Below are 18,999 nucleotides of genomic sequence, written 5' to 3'. Positions count from 1 at the left end.
AAGCCAGAACAGCAAGAGGGATCGCTGCGCAGTGAGAGCAGCAATCCCTCTCACTGTTCTGGCTTCTGGGATAGCTGCGCAGCCTGCATTCACTCCATAAGACACACACACATTTCCCCTTACTTTTTAGGAGGGAAAAAGTGAGTCTTATAGAGCAAAAAATACGGTACAAGTTACAGGCAACAAGAATTTTTTTGGAATGCACCAGTTAAGCTTGATATGCTTCACGTTCTACATCTTTCTTACATAGAAAGCACTTGGGTAGGAAAAGCATGAGATTTGCAGATCACAGCATGCATCAGTTTACGTAAGTATTTTGATCAGCACGCAAGCTGGGAAGCAGTGATTTGTGGTTTGCAAATACTGTGCAGATGGTTATATGCAGGCACACTCTCCACACAGAATTCAAGGTCTCATACACAACTGCTTTCTGGGTAGGAAGCTTTTACTGAAGTTAAAAACAGGAGAATTGAATTCAAAATGAATCCAACAGCCGACTATACTGTGGGCTATTTCCAAATGCCATACCACTGGGAACTTATCCTAAGAGTTAGTCAACAAGTTATATTGGTGCTTATTTAGGCATACGTACCTGGGGTTCTAAAAAGGTCCCCTGAAAGTATCGATATTCAATATCATCTCCCCTAGGAAGTGGAACTGTAGTTCTCCATAGCAGACTGCAGAAAAGTGTTTTTGAAAACATTTTAGAAAAGATATAGGATGGCTGTACAACAATGACACTTACTTTAAAAATCCCTGTGTGTGCACGCACCCCTCGGAATACAAGGTGTCTGACGTTTTCTTCCATGTTGTTTCAAAGGGCCATTTCTGCTGTGACACTATGTCTTTTAAAAGCACCCATGCAATTAACTCCACGTGGAAAATGAGTGGTGCTCATTCATAGCGCAGTGATCCAATAAGGGCTGAGTTCTCAGTTATATTTGAGAAAAGCAGACACCGGGGATTTTCCCCCGCCTAAGTGCAACCACCGCTATGATAGTATTAAAAAACTGAACTTAAGGGCCTTAAAGCTACATCAGTTTTGTCTCTTCTCATGAGGCAAGAGGAAACTGCTGGGGTAAAGAAAAGGAACAAGATGTCTACTGCATGCAAAGAACTCACTGTGTAGCTTTCTGAATCACACTGGAAGGGGCTGGGGGAAAGGTAACATTTGATGAAGGTATGCAGGGGTAGCCAAAGGGCACTCCATATATTGTTGGACTACACCCCTCATTATCATTGACCAGTGGCCATGCTACTGGGGTGATGGACACTGTAGTTGAATGTGTTACGTGGGTGAAAGTACAGTGGTGCCTCGCAAGACGAAATTAATCCGTTCCGCGAGTCTCTTCGTCTAGCGGTTTTTTCGTCTTGCGAAGCAACCCTATTAGCGGATTAGCGGATTAGCACTATTAGCGGCTTAGCGGCTAAAAGGCTATTAGCGTCTTAGAAAAAGGGGGGGAAGCGGGGAAAAAATCGCAAGACTCGCAAGACGTTTTCGTCTTGCGAAGCAAGCCCATAGGGAAAATCGTCTTGCGAAGCAACTCAAAAACGGAAAACCCTTTCGTCTAGCGGGTTTTTCGTCTTGCGAGGCATTCGTCTTGCGGGGCACCACTGTACTTTTTTACAGGCACGCTTGAAACAAATGTGAGCAATTCAAGTGCTTAAGCAGGGTTGAAGTACATACCAAGCCAGAAGGGATAATCCACCTCAAGTGTCATTTGTCTTCTAGAATGAGGTGCTCAGAAGTTGAGGTAAAGAACAAGAAGTAGCACTTGAACTGTATAATTGGTGTCAAGCCAGCCTGCACGCATGGTTGTGAATTTCAAAACGTGCTACTGAAAGAAACTTACACATCACCAGCCTCCTCCTCTGGCTGTAGGATTACTGCGGATTGGGGATCCCAACATCCCAGAGAATTGCAACTGCCACATATTGCCAAAACTTCTCCTAGAAAAAGAAATATATACCAGAAAGCAAACAATAATGCTTCTGAACATTTAAGAGTTTTCACAATACACTTTTGCCAATATTATGTAACATATCAGGCCCACACTAAGAACAGGCGCAGACTCAAAATTATTCAACTTCTGAACTGCTTTTCTTTTAAGAATATTCAAAACGCTATCTGAAAATCATAGAACTAAACAAGCAGGAGGAGGAATTTATGTGCTTGTCCAAGCACACATAAAAGGCAGACCTAAGGGGAGGGAATCTCTAAGACTTGCATCTCATGAAGTTACTGCATGGGTGGAACTTCTGCTCACTCTCCTCCTGCCATGTCCCCCCCCCCATCTGCTCCAGAGGTTGTTCTAATCCCCCGGAAGAGATTTGAGGGGACATGGGCAGCAGAAGAGTGAGGGATAGCTCTGTTGTACAAATGGAAGTTGTTCCATTCACATAATTACCGTATTTTTTGCTCTATAAAACTCACTTTTTCCCTACTAAAAAGTAAGGGGAAATGTGTGTGTGTCTTATGGAGCGAATGCAGGCTGCGCAGCTATCCCAGAAGCCAGAACAGCAAGAGGGATTGCTGCTTTCACTGCGCAGTGATCCCTCTTGCTGTTCTGGCTTCTGAGATTCAGAATATATTTTTTCTTGTTTTCCTCCTCCAAAAACTAGGTGCGTCTTGTGGTCTGGTGCATCTTATAGAGCAGAAAATACGGTACTTTTTTGCATTCAGCTCTTAGTCTTTCTCTCACTCAGAAAGCCCAGCAAGGGGTGCTAAAGCCCTCTGGGAACAGACCCTGCCCATGTTTCAATTTGTTAGCAGATAACCTTTAAACGCTTATTTGGGAGGGGGGTTGCTAATTAGTTACAATTAGTTCACTAAAGCAGGCTGTTCTGCAGTAACAAAGCGAGGATTGAAGAAAAGGAAACAGATAATTTGTACGTACTGTGAGCCTGGAAAGTGGCAACCTAAGCATTTCTTCACTGCAGTGAAATACCATTCCCAGCACTACTCGATACACACATAACACTATATGGATCCACCGGGGAGGGGAGCGGGGGGGGGGAGAGGTGAAATGATATCCCAAAGCTGTGTACGAGCTGCTGGTCAGCCTTGTAGGAACATTTGTGCAACACATTCTTACATTAAATAAGTCTTGTAAGCATTTATACAAGTCATGTGTACTAAGCTAAAAACAGTCGATTGACTGTTATCTGAGACACCAATAACTTGTCTGCTGCCTGGTGAGCTTGGGCCATTATGTAATATTTCTGAACATGTCACCTGGCAAGGGGAAAGGATCAAGTAGGTGACTTGGACAGTACAGTTGTTATGAGATCAATGCAGCTTTGTTGGCAGAGCTCAGCAGTGGAGGGTGGAGATATAAAGAGAGGTCGAAAGAGGGCAGACACGGACATAGGAAGCTGTGGGAAGAGGACCAAGTATGAAGGGTACTCAATTTTATTTAAAAAAAAATATATCTAAAGAGGAAGAGAATACAAGTGGGTTGGAAAAAAAACAATGGTGCCAAAGTTTACAAGGGACATGAGCATGCATGCGCATATGCTTGCATGTCAGAAAGCCAAAGCTTATTACAAGTGTTTTGTACCTGGTGGTGGTATTCCTCTTACTTCAAAGGTAATGCGGCAAGGTGACATGCTTGTGAATGATGTTCAACGGCTGCTGTACCCTATTGAAAAAGGGGGCAAAAAAAGCACTAGTTTAGGAGCAGGTCATTTCTGTATACATCTCAATATTATACCTTTTTTAAAAAAAATCCAGTTATACCGCATTCCCTTCTGGAGAATCTTCCAAGGGCCACATGTCAGGAGAGGGTGGGGCCAGAGGCAAATGTGAGCAGAGAATGCAAATTTTACCTTTGCACAGTAGGCTAGTTTCCACACACACTCACACATCCTTCTCTATCTTCCATGCGGACAACCAAGAGGAATTATCAGAGTTCAGGGACACATTCAAGCCATGCAAAAGCATTCAAGGTGTGAAGAAAGGCCAGTGAGGGGTATGGCCTGAGGAAAATTATGAGAGCCGGCAGAGAGGCTTAAAGGGCCACATTTGGTCCCCAGGCCTCAGTTTCCCCCCCTGATTTATATCCCGAGTTTAAAGAATACAAATATTTGTAAGGTTGCTTACAATCAACAGAAACCTGCCATGTGTGGATTAAATTTCAGTTTGTTCATTCTCACCCATGTCTGGGGACAATTCTGACCCTGAATCAGAATTTCCAGAGATTAGGAGCTGGAAATGAGGCAGTACTGAGCAGGGCCTGCTGACAGATGGGTAGAAGAGGTCAGATTTGGGGGGGACAAGACCAGCAGAGGCCCCAGATTCTAAATTTTCTTTCCCCCCCCTTAAAAATTACTCAGTTGGACATTTCTGAAGGAAGTTAGAGAGCAAAACACGAAGGCAGCTCTAATGCTTCTGCAACTCAACAGGCAGCACCGTTGCTAAGGACACTTGATCACTGTTGCTAAGCCATCAGAGGAAGGAATGTGGACCATCCCCACCAAAGAGCAACAGAAAAAGCAGGAGAAGCTGGATGCAGGAAGGTACTGGGGTATGTTTGTTAAAACACTTTCCTGAAGCAAACATTACTTTATTTACTCTTAGGAGTGTATAAAACACAACTGGCTGGTTTTGGTATGTTTTACTCAGAAGTACCTCCCTTGAAATGGGATGCGGGTGGCGCTGTGGGTTAAACCACAGAGCCTAGGACTTGCTGATCAGAAGGTTGGCGGTTTGAATCCCCGTGACGGGGTGAGCTCCCGTTGCTCAGTCCCAGCACCTGCCAACCTAGCAGTTCGAAAGCATGTCAAAGTGCAAGTAGATAAATAGGTGCTGCTCCGGCGGGAAGATAAACAGCGTTTCCGTGCACTGCTCTGGTTCGCCAGAAGCAGCTTAGTCATGCTGGCCACATGACCCGGAAGCTGTACGCCGGCTCCCTCGGCCAATAAAGCGAGATGAGCGCCGCAACCCCAGAGTTGGCCACGACTGGACCTAATGGTCAGGGGTCCTTTTACCTTTACCTCCCTTGAAATAAAAGATGTTTCCTTCTAATGAGAAAATATATATATTATAGCGCCCCGCCGATTTTCCATGTCACCCAGGCAACCACTACTGGCCTGCTTGTCATCACTGAGCTGTTATTTATACAGTCACCACAAAACAAATATATATATAACGCAAAAAGAATCAGCAACTACATCCATAAAACAATTTACCTTGCAGTTAAATTTCCCATGTATTTTAATGCAAATATTCTTTAAAATCAAGGCAGGCAATATGTTTTGAGTGCATATATGTTTTGTATATTTGTATCTCAATTTCCCTCTCAGGAGCTCCAGACTGTGTTGATTGCCTTCCCCTTCTTACTTTTATCACCACAACAGCCGTGTGAGATAAGCTAGGTTGAGTTTGTAGTTCAAGCACCAAAGCGGTCAAACTACACATCTACATATGTTTACAATTTTTCTGCGGGTTGCTATTTATCGGAGTCAGCAAATTTTTTGTTTGTTTGTTTTGGTACTTTGCTGTAAGTATCAGGACTATGAAACCCTGCAGTGAAAGCAAGGAGGGTGCTTTCCTGGCTTTATTTGCATGATCTGCGGAGATGCATGGAGATTCATTCTGCAGTCACACTGTCTTTGGCATCATTCTGAAGAAGTGATATTCTTTCAGATCATGTGCTCTCTCTGGACATCAAACAAGCTGCACTACAGCCATCCACACAAACTTTGTGTAGCAGGGAACAGTGGCAGGAGTCTCTAGTGAGAGTTACCGGTATTAAGGAAAGGAGAAGCCAAAGCTGCTTTTTCTGATGAAGAGAAAGGAAGAAGCAGCTGGGCCTGGGGAGACTTCAAAACATCACTTTCCATTCTTATTAAAATGTTTTATAACTTGATCTCGAGGAGAAAACGTCTGAGTGGCTGACATTTTCTTAAAAACAAAACATGAAGCTTAAAAACAAAAAGTGAAAGAATGGCAGCGCACACACCCACTCCCCACGGTTCTAAAATGCCCATACAATTACAAGCTACTGTGCTCAGCAGTTCCGTTTTGAGCAGAAACATACCAAAATGCAGAACTGGCTTTGTGCAATAAGGAGGAGGGGTGAAATAAATTAAAATGATGTCTCTTGCATTTTTTTTTAAATGCAGCTGTGTCTTAACATTAGGTTGTAGACCTAGTAAGAATAAACCCAATGAAATTACAGTAATGAACTCAAGTTATCCATGACCATTGATTTCAATGGATCTACTCGGAGTAGGACTGCACTGACTACTACCCATTTTCCTTAAAGTAGAACTAATATCCATCGGTGGAACTGCATAATTTCCATGACGTCGGTCAAAGGATCTGTGTGCTCTGCAGGATTTGTAACAGCAGCATCCAAGTTATTTCTCAGCTGATAGCCCAAAGTGTTGACAAGACAACTTCTTCACACAGAGAAATAAATCAACCATAGTATTTATGGTTCTGATGCTGCATTGCAGCATCCCAGCCTACTCAAGTTCAGGAGGGAGAATTGCATGGTACCAACGCAGAATGCTACTGATAAACTGAAATGAAGCATTTCTGTTTCTTTCAGATATAGCCCTATAAAATTGAGGTGCTGAATTGTATTCTACAACAGCAACAAAAGTGATATGCTTTGAGGAATACATACTTAGTATGAGATCTTAAGCCAGAAAAGTATTAACGAAGGGTGAAATCCAGTGGCATATGAGCAGAACAGACCTCTACTCATCAATGAGACTTCACCTTCCTCTCCACCACCACCTTCCCAAATAACCCAAATCTGCTTCAGATATTAGTCCTCAGGTTAGAAAGCCCTAAGTGTATTTAGGATTAAACCACCTTACTGCTTTAACACCCTGGTCAGCAACTTTTTAATAGAAACCATATTTTGAAATGTGCAATATAGACTCCATACTGACACTTCTCTTTCCCCAGTGTGAGTTGCTGATGCTTTAGGTAGGTACAAAGACTTTCCTTTAGGTACCTCAGTACCTCTCTATTATTTGCCATGCCAACATACTTACAGAGCAGAATGGTTGAGATGTTTAAGAAGGGGAGGGTCCTGGCAAAATTTCTCCTCACATCACAGGAGAGGGGTCCAGAGAGCCCCTTTGCCTATGCTACATAATAGTAAAGGTGGAAGAGTACAGTTCTTTAATTGCTACCATAAGTGGTACATTTGGATCTAAAACATAAATAACTTGCATCACAATGTACTTCAACACAATTACTGCCTAGCATGCTTTTTTATTATTGCACTGCAAGTATTTCATTTGCTTTGGAGAAGAGATACACTGGTTGATAACAAATTTGTCAGAGAATTACAAGATGAGGTCAACGGACACATATTAGAAGCTTTAAGTCACCCCGTGCTATGTTACTCAAGTCTATCTGGTACTTTTTATACAAGAAATACATGGTCTATATATAAGGCTCAAAAGCGTCTGTCATCCATGCTGCAGCTAGCTTAATGTTATTTAATACAGTCACATTCCTCCCTAGACAGCTGCTCCATATCAGCTGGCACCAGCTTTTCTATCGTAACATACATTACATAACGTAGAAAGACCTTTAACACATTTCTTTGCCTCCTGCCACCCCAGTCTGTGTGTCTATGACCAATAGCAAAGACAATAATTAAAAACCTTTCACTAACGCCCTTCTCTCTGGCTGGCTTCTCCCCAGCTCCATGACAGCTTCTTAGGAGGATCTGGCATCTTTCCCACATACTCTGCTCCAAAGAGGCAGACAAGGACACAGAAGCCAAACCAGTACTTAGACCTCTTTTCTTTCCCTCCTCTGCAAGACAGACCACTCTCTGGATTAACCAGGAGCATTATGAAACTACCTGTCCCATATAACTCGAGAGAGGTGGAATAAAAAGGGACTATTGCGTAACACCGCCAAAACCACTGAGGAGGAAGAAGAGGGAGAGACTAGCGGTTTCACTGCAGTGGCCAATCTGTGCCAAGGCTGTGCAATTTCACATTGCTGGTGGGAACTCACGTGAACTCACATACCAAAACAATTCTTTCCCCACAAAGTTGTAATGTCAGGGAGAAGGTTGCTAACCTAGCCTTCTTCCTCACATGCCAGAATAAATATAAATACAGTGGTACCTCGGGTTAAGTACTTAATTCGTTCCGGAGGTCTGTTCTTAACCTGAAACTGTTCTTAACCTGAAGCACCACTTTAGCTAATGGGGCCTCCCGCTGCTGCCGCGCCACCGGAGCACGATTTCTGTTCTCATCCTGAAGCAAAGTTCTTAACCCGAGGTACTATTTCTGGGTTAGCAGAGTCTGTAACCTGAAGCCTGTAATATAAATATATATGCAGTAAATTATTTAGATATGGGAAAGTATTCAGTCATGTGAATTCCCACCTGCAGTCTGAAGAAGTACAGCTCAAACACAGGTTAGATTCCTCTCCCACCTCCGCAAACCACAGAGAGAAATAAGATCTTTATAAACCTGCAGGGATTGTAAGTGGGAAGGAAGGGTCACTTTATTCTCTGTCTCTGTTTATGTTCTATTGTTATAGAACTGCCCCTGATATTTTCTGATATGGCAGAACAGAAATACCTTTATAATTAAATAAAGCAAAACTGTAAGAGGGGTTCACTTTTCCCTGCCCAATACAGAATATGCTTCTCTTGTTGAACTTTTAACAAGTAGAACTGCACTCTCCTGCTTCTGCTGAAGTCTAGTGTACTACACAACACTGGCTCTCTTTGGTTAGTCGCACCAATGGCATCATTTTCCTGTTTATCCTCTTTTTTTAAAGTAAGAATTGCCAGATGGTAAGAAGGAAAGAACTTTGCACCTCTGATTGTCATGTAGTAGAGATGCTTTCAACAGGTGCACATTTCCTCTCTCTGCACAGGAAGTTGCACCTGCTGAAGTTGCCTCATCTACACACAACTGTTAAAACTGCGGAGGTACTGCTGTCTTCCTTTGCATCTTGGTCATCCTACAGAGAGAAAAGGGAAGATGGGCACATTCAGTAAACAACTTAAGCCAGGTCCCATCTTGCATAACTGGAATTATGGAAGTTCCTTGGGCCCAATGAAGAGGAACTACTCAACAGTGACTGGCAAGGGGGAAACGGGTTCAAATCCACCACCATCCCCACCACAACGCTCACTGCACAAGTCACCTTGGACCCAGCCACCATCTCTCAACCTGACTCAATTCCCAAGGCCCTTGTAAAGATAAAAGGTGAGGGAGTCAGCACCCTGACCTCCTTGAGGAATCAAGAGGAAAATGTAACATTACAAAAATAACCATTTTGCTGAGCTTGTGGTGGGGGCAAATATCTCAGCAACAGCAGCACATACAGAAAGTTCCACGCTCAGTTTCCATCCTCTCCATGGCAAAGCTGGGAATTATGGATAAGCCCTGAGTTAAGATGGTTGTTTCAGGCTCAGAGGGAGGAAGCTGCCTATTGTCCCTATTAACAGGGGCAATTCCAGCTGTCAAAGAAGGAGATCACAGAATCACTCTTGGAAGATGTGATGATGATGATGATTACTATTACTACTACTACTATTAGATCACAGAATTGCAGTTAGATGGAAGATGTTACTATTACTACTATTTATTAAATTTGCACACACACCCCTTTCATCCAAAGATCCCAGGGCGGTTCACAACAGGAAAGGTGCCTCCGTGGGGCCATCTGGTATCCAACCCCACGGCGACGCGGGGATCTCCGCAGAGGATCATAGAAAAACCCTCCAGGCACAGGATCGCTTTCCCCACGCAGGACCAGTCCTCCCAAACGAGGTCGTTGTTAAAGGGTGAGATTTCTACACACAGTCCCAGCGGCCCAAGTCCCACCCCCCACGCACACCTTGACGCCCGAGTGCAGAGTTCGAATCCTACCGTTAGCTCGCTGTTTTTGTTGGGGAGGGGGGGAGTGGATTAAACCAACACGGAGCAGGAAAGGGGGGGGAGCGGCTGTGGGGGGAGGAGGAAGAAGACAGGTTTCCTCACAGCAAAACGCGCAAAAAAAGGCGTAGGCGCCTCCCCACCACAAGCAGTCCCCACAGCCACGCGCGACCCCATCTTTTGTGACTGACCTGCCGACGGCGAGACTTCCTCTCCCAGCCCAGCTCCGGGTTCGGCGAGGATAAAGCCGGCGGCGCTGACGACTGTCGAGCCTCTTCCCCTCCCTGCCTCAAACCGGTTACAGCCGCCCCGGCCGGAGCCGCCACCGGCGCAGCCGCCACGGGCGGAGGGGGGAGGGGAGCGCAGCCGGCGTCCGGGAGCACGTGACGGCCGCGGCCAATCAGGGAGGGCGAGAGAAGGGGTTGGGGGAGGGCGAGACAGAAACCGCCTCAGCCGCCCGCGAGGGGGCAAGCGGCGGTTTTTCCTAGAAAGCGCGGCCTTGGCCAAGCTGAGGGGAGAGAGGCGGGCAAGCCGGGCGGGCGGAGGTGGAGTGACCGGCGGAGGAAGGGAAGGAAGGGAAGGAAAGGCCAAGCCGGGTTGCCGCCGCCGCTTTCGGGTGAGATTCGTCGCACGTTCATGGGCTCCTCAGACGCGGTCGGGTTTCGCGCCGACTAACCCGCCTATTTCCCGCCCCTCCCCCCCCCCCGTGAGAAGAGCGAGGAATATTATGGCTACTAATATATACAGTAATATATTGGGAGGGTATGTAATAATAATAACCAGTGCTCTTTTTCCCCTAAAAAAATGTTTAGGGGTACTCTCGTTTTGACTCAAGAATATCACCGTTTTATAGTTCAAATCGGGAAAAATAAATGCAGTAAATGGACAAAAGTACAAAGTATCACAAAATGGTTAGGGGTATGCGTCCCCCCAGAAAAAGCACTGATAATAATGATATTATTATTGTTATTTATTATTATTATTATCATCATCATCCAGGCTTACAGATATATGTATATGGTACACACACTTTCATGCTCATGTATGGGAAGCTCAGGAGTGTGAGTATGTAATATTTTATATATTATTATATTATATTATATTATATTATATTATATTATATTATATTATATTATATTATTATATTATATTATATTATATTATATTATATTATATTATATTAATATGTATATACACCCACCCCCCTTCTGACAGGGACTGAAAGGGGCTTACAGATATTATTATTATTACACACACACCCAACATTTCTACGATGAAAACAGCGATGTCCTATTCCATAATCATAACAATAATTTTATTATTTATACCTTGCCCATCTGACTGGGTGGCCCCAGCCACTCTGTGCGGCTTCCAAAAGTATATAAAAAATATAATAAAACATTAAACATTGAATGTTACTGTTAATTGAATTTGTATATTGCCTCTTCAGGATTTCAGACAGGAGTCTCTCCCAAAATGGGCATAGCAAAGAGGGGGGCAGCTGCCCCCCCCATGAAGAAATGAAGCAAAGCAATGACCCCAGAAAGTAGCATGGGGTAGCACTTGCTTTGAAGTGGTGACGTCATCTGGACTGCAGGAAGCTGCCTTATACGTACTGAGTCGGATCCAGGGGTGTCCCATTTTGCTGCCTTAGGCAAAGCAGGGAAGCAGGTTCCAGGGCTCTTACAAGACCTTGTTGGAAACCACAACTGCTTCTCCAGTGGAAAGAGGTGCCCCTTAGATTCTGCCCCCTGAGGCAGCCGTCTTGGTCATCCTCATGGACAGGCCAGCCCTTGTCTGATCATTTGGTCACCAAGCGGCGGAGCATATGCCTGCGCTGCCTGGGGCAGGTGCATGGAGTGCACCCCCAAGGGGGGGGGCGGAAGGCGCCCTCCTGGGCGTCACAGGGGATGAGAGGGGTGGAGAAGCTGCCACCCACTCTCTTCCTGCTCTCTGCCGCCTGATCAAGCCTGATCTGGTGGCAGAGCTGCTGTGGCTGCGCGCAAGGCGCTCCACGGCCGAGGAAGATGGGTGGCATCGTTGCTGCCCACTCTCACACCCTCCTCCCCTGGGTCAGGTATGGCCCAGGGGCGGAGCTGTGAGGGTGCCCCCTTACAAAATTGTGCCCGGAGCCACGCTCCCCCCCCCACGCTACGCCTCTGGGTTCACCTAGCTTGTATCGTCCACACCTCCTGGCTGCAGCTCTCCAGGGTTTCAGGCAGGGGTCTCTCCCAATCTGGAGATGTTGGGGATTGAACCTGGGACTTTCCCCTTTGCAAGACAGATGCTCTATCACTGAGCTATGGCTCAATAAACTCTTCTCCCATCTCTGGTAGATGTTATTCTCCCCCATACCTCTGATTGCACAGTGCTTGATATATTCCATATTGGCCAATACCCTATATCTATGGTTATTGTCATCCAGTAAATTGGTGGCAGCCAACCCTTTAAGGGAAGTGTTCAATAGATCATGTCCAAAGCATGACATGGCACCTCGCCCATGCACACTATAATACATATACAGTGGTACCTCGGGTTACATACACTTCAGGTTACATAATCTTCAGGTTACAGACTCTGCTAACCCAGAAATATTACCTCGGGTTAAGAACAGTTTTAGGTTAAGAATGGACCTCCGGAACGAATTACAGTGGTACCTCGGGTTAAGTACTTAATTCGTTCCGGAGGTCCGTACTTAACCTGAAACTGTTCTTAACCTGAAGCACCACTTTAGCTAATGGGGGCCTCCTGCTGCTGCCGCGCTGCCGGAGCACAATTTCTGTTCTCAACCTGAAGCAAAGTTCTTAACCTGAAGCACTATTTCTGGGTTAGCGGAGTCTGTAACCTGAAGCGTATGTAACCTGAAGCGTATGTAACCCAAGGTACCACTGTAAGTACTTAACCCGAGGTACCACTGTATTTGCCCCCTTCCCCAGCAATATACTTGCCAAGACCATGTTCTGTGCTGTTGATCTAGAGCCAATAGAGAGCCTTCCTGTCCTGCAATTAAACCCATGGCCCTAAAATCTTAGAATTGTGCAGTTGGAAGGGATCCCAAGGGTCATCTAGTCCAATCCCCTGCAATGCAGAAGTCTGTCAAGAATTGTCTCAGTTCATTGCTGATTATACCTACTTGTATTAAAATAAAAAAGTAGTTTAAAATTGAGAAAGAAGGCAGATGGAGAAAATCTATTGAGGATGCATCAAAATAAGCAATCTTTTAAAATATTTTTAATTGAATAACAAGATTTAATAATTAAGAAAATATGCATAAGCAAAATATATCCTAAGTATAGAAGGAAGTTTATATCATCTGCCAGCAAAGAGAACCATTCAAACAAATAATAAACGGAAAAGCTATTGCTTTCAACTAATGAAAAATCATGAAAATGCCCTAATATATTTTTCACTCCAAAAGGCAATAAAAATCACCCATTTTTCAATAAATATATTTTCATACCTTCTATTTTCTTTCATTTGGTTATAATATGTAAGTTTATTCATACCTATGGTGTCTTGTATAGAACCAAGGGTCCCTTGAGATATCATTAGACAATCCCTTAATCAATGAGTATAAATCTGTCTTTTAAAAAATAAATAGTTTCTGTATATAATTTGTGTTTTGTCATAAACTACAGGACTAGGGAGTCTTTGCACTACTAAGTGAAGGTTCCGAAACAGAACCAAGTCTTGAATGACGTAGGAACTAAAGAGCTGGATCCTCCTGCTATAACTATCATGGATATCTGTCCTAACTTCCTGATCAAATTATAAATGCTTTGAGGTTTCCCCAACCTTTCCTCATAAGCATCTGGTGCAACCTGTTTTAAGAGGCAGTGCGTTAGTTGGACTAGAGATCCAAACCAGTATCAACATTCTTACCGTAAACCAAAATGATTAAACTACTTATGCATCACACCCTAAGCATCTCAGTACAGAATATAACTCATACTGTTGGCATTGGTATGCTGTATGCCGTTTACAAATTGCATGCAAATGTTTATTTCAATGTGCTATTGAATGAATGAAAAACACTGGTTTTCTGTTTCCACTTTGACAAAATATGGAGCCAGAGCACTACTAGGAATGGACAAATCTGTCAATTTTGGTTTCTCACAGTTCTTCAGTTTCCCATTCTTATGTTCAGTTCACATCAATTTGTGATTTTTTAAAAAAGGAAAAGTTGGAGAAGTGTGATTTTGAAGGATAGCTAGCTGTGTTTCAGTTTGTACACTGATTCAGAAAGTATGAATTCGGTTTGCATTAAAATGCGAACCAAATGAATTTCTTCCCTGGCCCTGCTTTTTCGTCAGTTGATCTTCTCCTCCCAATCAATCTGTTTTAGAAGCTTATATGAGGCCCTGGAATCCGATCTGCAGGTTTGACAGGTCACCTTAGCAGTGATGTTAATTAAACATAAAATGAGACACAGGATATAATAACGAGTGCTGTGGAAAATTAATTAAAATGCATCTCACTTTAAAAGGGATTTTAAATCTGAAATGATGGATGTTGGCCTCACCCAATTATCAGTCCTTGAAAAACAAGAATAATATGCTGCCTTTCTCTGTATTGCAAAGTGCTTCAACAAGCTGCTTTTGACAAAACAGAATTGAATCCCACATAAGGATGCCAGAAGGGATCCATTTTAAATAAATTTATACATGCAGTTTGGCAGTTCCAACCCAGTCAAGCTTTGCTCACATTGAACTACCTCTTGCACCAAGCCATTCATGAACATAAAAAATTGTCTTCCATGAACAGAACAGTCACATGCTTTGGCCTTTGCATAGTTATTGACTAATAAATTAAGTTATGTGCAAGAGGTTGGGGGAAAGGCTTTTAACATCTAGTGTAAAGGTAAAGGGACCCCTGACCATTAGGTCCAGTCGTGACCGACTCTGGGGTTGCGGAGCTCATCTCGCTTTACTGGCCAAGGGAGCCGGCGTACAGCTTCCGGGTCATGTGGCCAGCATGACTAAGCCGCTTCTGGCGAACCAGAGCAGCGCACGGAAACGCCATTTACCTTCCCACCGGAGCAGTACCTATTTATCTACTTGCACTTTGACTTGCTTTCGAACTGCTAGGTTGGCAGGAGCAGGGACCGAGCAACGGGAGCTCACCCCGTCGCGGGGATTCAAACCGCCGACCTTCTGATCGGCAAGTCCTAGGCTCTGTGGTTTAACCCACAGCGCCACCCGTGTCCCTAATATCTAGTGTAGGATTTTCTAATTGGGCTTGTTTAGTTTTTGACCAAAAAGGGTAGCAGTGATTTATAAAGCCTTCCTCTATTGACATATTCTTTCTTGAAAAGAAGAAAAATGGAGTTAGAAAATGACAATCAGATTAAAGTGGCAAGCGTTTCAGATGTTGGGCCATTCATCCCACATTTGTATGGATTTCTGTAGCTCTGGTTGTGAAGCAGATATGTTAAACGTTATGCGTAACCATAACCATGCGTGAATAATAAAAAAATTCTGAAAGTATTCAAGTATTCAAAAAGGTCTGCAGCTTTCTAGTATGGTCACATACTGGAAAGTCCTACTTGTTTAGCTCTGATTGCTTCACTCTAAATTCCTGAGATCTTTGTTTACAGTGTAGTATTGCTAGGGTAACAAGTAGCCTTGCAAAATAGCTGCATAGTATACCAACTTCCTGCGGTGTTGTGGTTTGTCAGGTCTATGTCATGGACTATTACAGCAGCTCATAAAATGAGACCGGCAGGCAAATGGCACAGATTTATTTCTTTATTTGTTTTAGTTATGAATTGGTTAGCTATTAAACATCCTCCCCGAGATGATCATGTTTTGAAGTGGATTGATAGGAACAGGAGGACAATTGCAACTCATGCTTTTCAGTGATCCAGACCATGGGATAGATACCACAGTATGCCAGCACAATAGTTTGTTGCTGGGGGAAATGCAGGCCTTTGAAGGTTTTTCATTTTTAAAAATAAATATGCTCAGAAATTAGGAAGCTGATTCAAGAAATCCAGAACTCTCATCATCATCAGGTCTTTATCGGGGGAAATACTGTTTCCCCCAAAACACAAAGCAAAATATTTTGTTGTTGGGAAAATGTACCAGCAGCATTATCATGTCATAACTTCTCCCCTGAGAGATGGAAATGGTGTGTGAGTGGTTGCACAAGGGTCACGATGACTTACTGAACACTGGTCGTGCCCTTACTTAGCTCATGACTTTACTTGGATGACTTTAAAAGAGATTACATTCGTGGAGAACACAGCTATCAATGGTTACTGGTCATGATGGCTATATATACTACCTCCAGGTTCCGACGTCCCATCTAGATGTGGCCAAAAGAAACTGCAGCTGTTGCACCAGCATAAACTGATGAAAGGTACTCCTCATTACAGAGGCAACAATATCCAGAGCTGTATCCATGAACACAGCCCTTTAGAGCTGCAGGGAACTGCCCAAACACTTTGATGTGTAGTTTGCAAGGGAGAATTTAGAATACAATCCAGCTGTCTCTGCAGTCATTTGGATTGGATCACTGAAACCTTACAAGGCAAACGGGTTGTTTTTCTTCTTTTTGCTGAGAGACTATTGCATAACAAATCCAGGGAATGCTTGCTGCCCAAACAACTTATTATGTGACCTTTGCATGAAATGTAGTAGAGGAACAACAACAAAGGCGAAGTCTGCAGTTGCTGATTAACATTTCCCTTTTTTTTTTATGGTGTCCATATCAGCTATACAAATCTGTCCTTTGTTTCATCTGGTGCTCAGTTTTGGTTTGCACACACTAGATGGTGTGTCTCTTTGATTGGGGAGGTATAGCAAAAATTGCACTGTTTTCTTCTTTAGGTGAGAGTGAGTGAGCAGTAGAAAGTCTCAATAGTCCTGCTTTGCTTTATACCATACAATCTTCTGTCTTAATTGCTGTTTTTGTCTTATTCTGTGGCTGTAATAATTTGTCCTGTCCCACCATCTCTGCCCAGTGGACACCCGCCCCCCAACAGTTAACACCAAAGGTTGGGCAGAGCTGACGTAAAAAGCAAAGCAAGGATACTGTTTACCTTAGTTCTATTGATTTTTTTTCTTGTGTCCACCAAACAAGAGATGGAGGAACTGGACAAATTGCAACCACAGAATACAAAAACGCACAAGAAAAAACTTGCAGTGAAGACAGATGATTATACAGACCTAAGCAAAGCAACAATATGGTAACCAAATTCAAAGGGGCAGTTGTTTCAGGTTTAACAAACCCTTTAAATGGGGAAGAGCCATAGTTCAGTGGTAGTGCATCTGTTTTGCTTGCAGAAGGCCCTGGCTTCAATCCTTGGCATCTTCAGGTAGGACTGGGAGAGAATCATGTCTGAAGTCCTGGAGAGATGCTGGTAGTCAGTGTAAGCAGTACAGAGCTAGAAGACCCATGGTCTGCCATGGATTAAGCCAACTTCCTATGCTCCTATTACACATTTCAGTCCCTGTGCTGTTCTGCTGAAAGTTGGTTCCTACATCATTTGATTTCTTTGCACTTGGCCACCAGAAATTAAACAGCTGCAAAACCGACTCTGTGAACTGGCCCCATGGAAAAGCCAGGAGTATGACATGAACTGAGATGATACAAAAGTGGCATCACTTTAATAGTGGGAGAAATTTTCTTAGCATATGCTTACATCGACACTGCAGAGTAGTTTTAATGCCTGTTGTAGTTTCCATCATAACAGACTGAATCTGACAGGCTTCAGTAACAGGCAGCTTTTTAGAAGTGGCTGCTCATTTCTGTTAATATTTTACTGGTATGGAAAACTATCACAGTCTAAGATGCAGAAGTGATTATGGCTTAGACCCAAATGTGCCCTAGTGCAAGCCGAAGGCATTTTTGCTTGCTCAAGGGAGGGCCCCCAATCCTCCCTTTCTGCGGCAGCTTATTCCACTCCCTGGCATTGCACTCCAAGCTGTTCTAGTGAGCCCCACAAACCTCAGGAACAGCTTTTCACAAGGGGTGTATGGAAATGGGAGACAGGAAAGCACTGCCTTTCTAATGGAGCTCTGTCTGCAGTAGCTGGAATCCAAGCCCATGCAGAGATTTCCCCAACCAGAGACTATCATTCCTCTTGTCTCCTTCGTCAGACAGATGCCCAACAGGTCTCCTTTAATCAGTTTACTAGTTTTTATAAGTGGACATCTGTGTCATCTTGACACTTCAAAAAAGAAGAAGACCTGGCACAAATCCAGTCTTTTGATAGTGCCTACAGGCCTTCTTAATTACATGTGGGTCCTGTATCAGTATGACTAATGGCTTCTAGCATAACGCTAGGGTAGGAGACTCCAAGAGACTACAGTAAACAGATCACCAGGAGGATTTTGGAAGAGCCTCAAATAACCCTGAGACTACTGATCAGCTTGATAAGACTTGTGTGCAAACCACACCATTTGTTTCCCCAGATCCAATGGTTATAGCCGGCTGTGGAGGTGTGGCTGACAGATGGGAACATTGCCTGTTCTGATTCAGCACTTTCATCTGCTTGTTCTACTATGGAACACAACTTCAGTTCTCGTTAGATGTGGGTCAAAAGGTGGAAGTGATATGCACAGAATACAGTGTAACCATCAAATGAACAGTCTGTCTCATTAAGGCTGCAACCCTCACCTCACTGGGAGTAAGTCACACTGAATTCAACAGGATTTACTTCTGAGTAGATGTGATTAGGACTGTTACCTAGTAAGTTGCCATGAACACGGCTCCTTTAAGCAACTATACTGTCTTCTCTAGGATTGGAATGTAGGTTTAGGAGTATTGATTTTAAAACAATAGTGAATAAATCACATACTCCAAAGCAATCTCTTCTGAGGCCAGTGCAATTACTTTGATGCAGATGGTTGAAGATTTTCAGGACCAGCCTATTATCATTCTGTCTGTCCATCTTTCAAAAAATGACAGTGTCCTGGGTGTTCACACAAGGGGCCCTAAATGGTTGTGTAGGAGAAAAATAATGTGTGAGAGTGGGTTTGAACACCCATTTTCCTCAATGTCAGCCAAATAACTGCAGATGATGATGATAATGATTTTATATATTTGCTGCCCATCATGCTTCTATATATTATCCCTGGCAACAGAGGATATTGTGCTGGTGCTCAGAGCGCCAGCACA

The 18,999-nt window shown here is 43.7% G+C and overlaps 2 protein-coding genes across 8 annotated transcripts in view; one reads left to right on the top strand and one right to left on the bottom strand.

The window, feature by feature from the left end:
• The window catches only part of GPCPD1 (glycerophosphocholine phosphodiesterase 1), a 60,663-nt gene that overhangs the window by 27,826 nt on the left and 13,838 nt on the right, over nucleotides 1-18,999 (bottom strand). For 2 of the 6 annotated variants that reach the window (XM_028722191.2, XM_028722186.2), the window contains exons 2-4: nucleotides 3,561-3,641; nucleotides 1,854-1,950; nucleotides 593-677 (exon numbers count right to left, since the gene is read on the bottom strand). In XM_028722191.2, the coding sequence (XP_028578024.2) occupies nucleotides 593-677; nucleotides 1,854-1,950; nucleotides 3,561-3,609 (231 nt within the window). In that variant the 5' untranslated portion in view covers nucleotides 3,610-3,641. Of the gene's footprint in view, nucleotides 1-592; nucleotides 678-1,853; nucleotides 1,951-3,560; nucleotides 3,642-7,011; nucleotides 7,037-8,369; nucleotides 8,458-10,067; nucleotides 10,246-18,999 lie in introns of those variants that run through there. The other 4 variants (XM_028722188.2, XM_028722193.2, XM_028722182.2 and 1 more) reach the window with 4 other exon arrangements.
• CHGB (chromogranin B) overlaps nucleotides 10,318-18,999 on the top strand; it is a 92,042-nt gene continuing 83,360 nt past the window's right edge. Inside the window, exon 1 of one of the 2 annotated variants that reach the window (XM_077926473.1) lies at nucleotides 10,318-10,492. The gene's annotated coding sequence lies outside the window, so the exon portion shown is untranslated. The remainder of the gene's footprint in view (nucleotides 10,493-18,999) is intronic. The other variant, XM_028722194.2, reaches the window with a different exon arrangement.

This window comes from Podarcis muralis, chromosome 3, assembly GCF_964188315.1.
Source record: "Podarcis muralis chromosome 3, rPodMur119.hap1.1, whole genome shotgun sequence".
NCBI classification, from domain to species: domain Eukaryota; kingdom Metazoa; phylum Chordata; class Lepidosauria; order Squamata; family Lacertidae; genus Podarcis; species Podarcis muralis.
Note: the sequence above shows the minus strand (reverse complement) of the source record. Positions and strands in the feature narration are given on the sequence as shown.